General features: G+C 41.0%; 1 protein-coding gene across 1 annotated transcript; it reads left to right on the plus strand.

Annotated features, from left to right (window-relative positions):
- Positions 1-2,797: 2,797 nt before the first annotated feature.
- Positions 2,798-5,436, plus strand: LOC149345472 (uncharacterized). Its single transcript, XM_089542757.1, has one exon. The coding sequence runs from the start codon at positions 2,954-2,956 to the stop codon at positions 3,785-3,787; it is 834 nt and encodes a 277-aa protein (XP_089398883.1). The 5' UTR covers positions 2,798-2,953; the 3' UTR covers positions 3,788-5,436.
- The last annotated feature ends 313 nt before the right edge of the window (positions 5,437-5,749 follow it).

Raw genomic sequence — 5,749 nt, forward strand, 5'->3', positions numbered from 1 at the left:
TTATTAGGCATATTTATATGCGGTAAGCTTGTGCTTTGGAGCAAATTAGGTCGATATGCCTGTGCATTAGGTGTGAATGTGAAGACTGAAATCTCATTACTTGTGATAAGTTGTTTGATCTGTTTTTATAAGTATTTAAATGGTTCTTTTTTGGTCGTAAGTGTCATGACAACGATATTCTTGAAATTAAATTTGCCATTTATCACTTCAATCGCAGAACACTGAAAACGCTTCATTTAGTTTCTCTTGCTGCCGTAAATAAATCTTATTGCTTTTCTTTGAAGAGACACAGGTTTTTTTCCATCACGCACATGAAAGGGTGACCAAACAGCGCATGCATGCTCAAGAATTGATCTTATTAGGCATTTTTATATGCGGTAAGCTTGTGCTTTGGAGCAAATTAGGTCATATGCCTGTGCATTAGATGTGAATGTTACTCCCAGATACAGAAATCTCTTTACTTGTGATAAGTTGTTTGATCTGTTTTTATAAGTGTATTTAAATGGTTCTTTTTTAGTCGTAAGTGTCATGACAACGATTTTCTTGAAATTAAATTTGCCATTTATCACTTCAATCGCAGAACACTGAAAACGCTTCATTTAGTTTCTCTTGCTGCCGTAAATAAATCTTATTGCTTTTCTTTGAAGAGACTCAGGTTTTTTTACATCACGCACATGATAGGGTGACCAAACAGCGCATGTATGATCAAGAATTGGTCTTATTAGGCATTTTTATATGCGGTAAGCTTGTGCTTTTGAGCAAATTTAGTCGATATGCCTGTGGATTAGGTGTTAATGTTATTCCCAGATACTGAAATCTCTTTACTTGTGATAAGTTGTTTGATCTGTTTTTATAAGTGTATTTAAATGGTTCGTTTTTGGTCGTAAGTGTCATGACAACGATTTTCTTGAAATTAAATTTGCCATTTCTCACTTGAATCGCAGAACACTGAAAACGCTTCATTTAGTTTCTCTTGCTGCCGTAAATAAATCTTATTGCTTTTTTTGAAGAGACTCAGGTTTTTTTTACATCACTCACATGATAGGGTGACCAAACAGGGTATGTATGCTCTAGAATTGATCTTATTAGGCATTTTTATATGCGGTTTGCTTGTGCTTTGGAGCAAATTAGGTCGATATGCCTGTGCATTAGGTGTGAATGTTACTCCCAAAGACTGAAATCTCTTTACTTGTGATAAGTTGTTTGAGCTGTTTTTATAAGTGTATTTAAATGGTTTTTTTGGTCGTAAGTGTCATGACAACGATTTTCTTGAAATTAAATTTGCCATTTCTCACTTGAATCGCAGAACACTGAAAACGCTTCATTTAGTTTCTCTTGCTGCCGTAAATAAATCTTATTGCTTTTTTTGAAGAGACTCAGGTTTTTTTACATCACTCACATGATAGGGTGACCAAACAGGGTATGTATGCTCTAGAATTGATCTTATTAGGCATTTTTATATGCGGTAAGCTTGTGCTTTGGAGCAAATTAGGTCGATATGCCTGTGCATTAGGTGTGAATGTTACTCCCAGATTCTGAAATCTCTTTACTTGTGATAAGTTGTTTGATCTGTTTTTATAAGTGTATTTAAATGGTTCTTTTTTGGTCGTAAGTGTCATGACAACGATTTTCTTGAAATTAAATTTGCCATTTATCACTTCAATCGCAGAACACTGAAAACGCTTCATTTAGTTTCTCTTGCTGCCGTAAATAAATCTTATTGCTTTTCTTTGAAGAGACTCAGGTTTTTTTACATCACGCATATGATAGGGTGACCAAACAGCGCATGTATGATCAAGAATTGGTCTTATTAGGCATTTTTATATGCGGTAAGCTTGTGCTTTTGAGCAAATTAGGTCGATATGCCTGTGGATTAGGTGTGAATGTTATTCCCGGATACTGAAATCTCTTTACTTGTGATAAGTTGTTTGATCTGTTTTTATAAGTGTATTTAAATGGTTCGTTTTTGGTCGTAAGTGTCATGACAACGATTTTCTTGAAATTAAATTTGCCATTTCTCACTTGAATCGCAGAACACTGAAAACGCTTCATTTAGTTTCTCTTGCTGCCGTAAATAAATCTTATTGCTTTTTTGAAGAGACTCAGGTTTTTTTTACATCACTCACATGATAGGGTGACCAAACAGGGTATGTATGCTCTAGAATTGATCTTATTAGGCATTTTTATATGCGGTAAGCTTGTGCTTTGGAGCAAATTAGGTCGATATGCCTGTGCATTAGGTGTGAATGTTACTCCCAAAGACTGAAATCTCTTTACTTGTGATAAGTTGTTTGAGCTGTTTTTATAAGTGTATTTAAATGGTTTTTTTGGTCGTGGGCACGGCGGAGGCGTTGGAACCATGCGGCTAACAAATCCGTTCCTGTTTTTTGTCCAGGCCGTGTTTTTCGTGAACGTGGAACCCGCATCACAGGGGGCGTACCACGACAGCACTGGAAATTGGACCGACCATCGTGTTTCCGGCGTGATTTCTTCATCGGAATGCATCGCGAAGACCAAACTGATAGGACTGCGCAACTGGACACCACTACTGCATGCGCATCGCACGCCACCATCGACTACGTCACCAGTCACAGCACATAAAAGAGAAGCTTCTGCCCGGTTCGCGACCAGTGGGCACGGCGGAGGCGTTGGAACCATGCGGCTAACAAATCCGTTCCTGTTTTTTGTCCAGGCCGTGTTTTTCGTGAACGTGGAACCCGCATCACAGGGGGCGTACCACGACAGCACTGGAAATTGGACCGACCATCGTGTTTCCGGCGTGATTTCCTCATCGGAATGCATCGCGAAGACCAAACTGATAGGACTGCGCAACTGGACACCACTACTGCATGCGCATCGCACGCCACCATCGACTACGTCACCAGTCACAGCACATAAAAGAGAAGCTTCTGCCCGGTTCGCGACCAGTGGGCACGGCGGAGGCGTTGGAACCATGCGGCTAACAAATCCGTTCCTGTTTTTTGTCCAGGTAAGAGACAAACAGCCTGTTTACTCTTACCGCAGTGACAATGTGTGCCTACTGCTTCTGCCGTGCCCACGGCCGTTAGTTACGCTCCTTACAGCAATGTATCATTGTTTTGTTGACGTGCTTGCTATGTGTGGTGACGTAGAACCAAACCCAGGTCCTTCGACGCAGGAAATGCTGCAAACAATAATGGAAGATCTTAAACAGCTGAAACAAAATACAAGCTCTACTAACACGAGACTGTCTGCTATCGAAAAGAAGCTAGACGATATTTCCTCAACGGTTACTGACTACACCTCTAAAGTAGAATCACTGGAAAAAACTGTCGACAGTCTACTTATGAAAGTAGACGACCTAGAGAATAGAAGCAGGCGGAACAACCTAATTGTGTTTGGCGTTAAGGAAACCGAGGACGAAACACCCCAAGACCTTGAGAACATGGTCTGCAAGGATGTTCTTCTGGACCGGTTGAAAATTTCGGATGTGGCTATTGAGCGTATCCACAGAATAGGGAAGCCAGCTGAGGACAAATGCAGACCAGTTATCTTTAAGCTAGTTGACGGGAGGGTCAAAGAGAGAATTCTCAAAAGCTGTAGAAATCTGAAAAACTCAGGCTATAGTATATCCGAGGACTTCTCCCCTCGCGTTCAGTCAATACGAAAGAAGCTCTGGGAAAGTGCGAAAGAGGAAAGGTTGAAAGAAGAGAAGGTCATGCTCAAGTTTGACAAAATTAAAATAAACGGCAAACTGTATCGATGGGACGACGCCCGCAATGAAAGAGTTCCCTGCGCTCCAAAGTGATGGTCTGTTTCCAAACTCGTGTCCGCACAAAGTAACACACAGAGCTCAGGAGCACTAAGAACACAGACATCCTTGAATTCCTTTTCCGTGCTTAACATTAATGCTAGAAGCATAGTAAATAAATTCGACGAACTTGAAAGCCTCCTCTTCACACACGATCCTGACGCTGCTGTTCTGACAGAAACATGGCTTCATGATGCAATTCCGAATGATGCAGTTATCACATCCGATCAATACGAAATCGTTCGTCGCGACCGCACTTCAAGAGGGGGCGGTGTCGCTATTCTGATAAAGAAAGGCATTGACTATACGCTGATACCGCATCACACCAACACTGAAATGGTTTGGGTTGTTCTCCGTCTTCTTCAGCTTAGTCTTTTAATAGGTGTTATTTATCGACCACCGAATGCTGATACTTCTGTACTGGACAACTTGCACGACTTTTTAAATGAACATACAAAGCGCTATAGCCATGTTATCGTATGCGGCGATTTTAACTTGCCAAACATCAACTGGGATTCTCTGTGCGATCAAACTTTGTGTGCTAACTCGGATGCTTTGCTCAGCATTGCTTTCAACTATAACTTAAACCAGGTTGTTCAGAAACCTACGCGCATTACAGAAAATACCAGTTCTCTTCTTGACCTAGTGTTTATATCGGACCCTGTTAGTCAATTGGGCTTTTCGACAGATGTCTTTCCCGGAATATCAGACCATGAAGCGGTGCTCTTTAAAAGCGAATTGCTGCGACCAGTAATTGTTCATCAGGCAGGAAAAGTGTTTCGCGACTTCAACAATGCTCAGGATGAAAGCGTTCTAGATCAGCTTGAAGTTACGTATGAATCCTTTGCCAAAAAATACACTGATGGGCGTACAAGTGTGAACGACTTGTGGTTAGAATTCAAAAGTACGGTTCATCAATGTATCAACAAGTACGTGCCGCTTAAACATAAGAAGCTGAAAATCGCGTGTCCCTGGATAACACGCGAGATCATACAGTTAAAACGTCGCGTGAAGCGCTTATCAAGGTCAAGCAATAAAGTTGGTGGTGCTTTGCCGGCTCTTCGGGCTGAACTGCGTTCAAAAATAAAATCTTCACGGTACCACTTTTTTAATGTCAAGATGCACAATTTTCTAAAAACTGACCCCCAAAAGTTCTGGAGGCATCTGTCACAGAAAAAAGACCCGGTTAACAAACTTCTCCTTAACAACACAGTTGTTACCGACTCCCTCCGTTTAGCGACTGCCTTCAATGAGCACTTTTCTTCTGTATTCCTGAGTAACAGCAACTCAGTCTCCGAATCTCGAACTAGCCATTTCAATCTGCCAGACCTAATTATTAACGAGGAGGGTATTGTTTCGGCTCTATTGGAGTTGAACACAAAAAAATCCTCTGGACCAGACGATATCCCTAACGCTTTTCTGTACAGATATGCTGAGTGGTGCGCTAAATACCTTTTCATTATTTTTACTGAAAGTCTCAGGACAGGAGAAATTCCAAACGACTGGAAAACAGCAAAGGTGGTACCCATTCACAAATCAGGAGACAAGCTTTGCGTGAAGAATTACAGGCCAATTTCTTTGTTATGTACGTCCAGTAAGGTATTAGAACATTTTATTTTCAAGCACATAAGTTCATTCCTAGAGGGAAGCGGTTTTTTTATTGAAAACCAGCATGGGTTTCGGCAAGGCTTGTCGACAGTGACGCAGCTTATTCATATTACCAATGAAATTATGATGTCGCTAGACAATAATGGACAGGTAGATTTAATTTTCATTGACTTCGAAAAAGCGTTTGACCGGGTATCGCATGGCAATCTTTTGTTAAAAATAAGGTGGTGGTTAAATAATCGGCAAGTAGTCCAATGGTTAGATTCCTACCTTACACAGCGGCATCAGTTTGTTCAGATATCTGAATCTAATTCCACAAAAGCGCCAGTACTTTCAGGAGTTCCCCAGGGC

This window comes from Amblyomma mixtum, chromosome 5 (assembly GCF_055824585.1).
Source record: "Amblyomma mixtum isolate Tamu chromosome 5, ASM5582458v1, whole genome shotgun sequence".
Classification (NCBI taxonomy): Eukaryota; Metazoa; Arthropoda; class Arachnida; order Ixodida; family Ixodidae; genus Amblyomma; species Amblyomma mixtum.

Excerpts from the sequence above, each read along its gene's own strand:
- LOC149345472 (XM_089542757.1), top strand. The coding sequence starts at position 2,954 with ATGCGGCTAACAAATCCGTTCCTGTTTTTTGTCCAGGTAAGAGACAAA.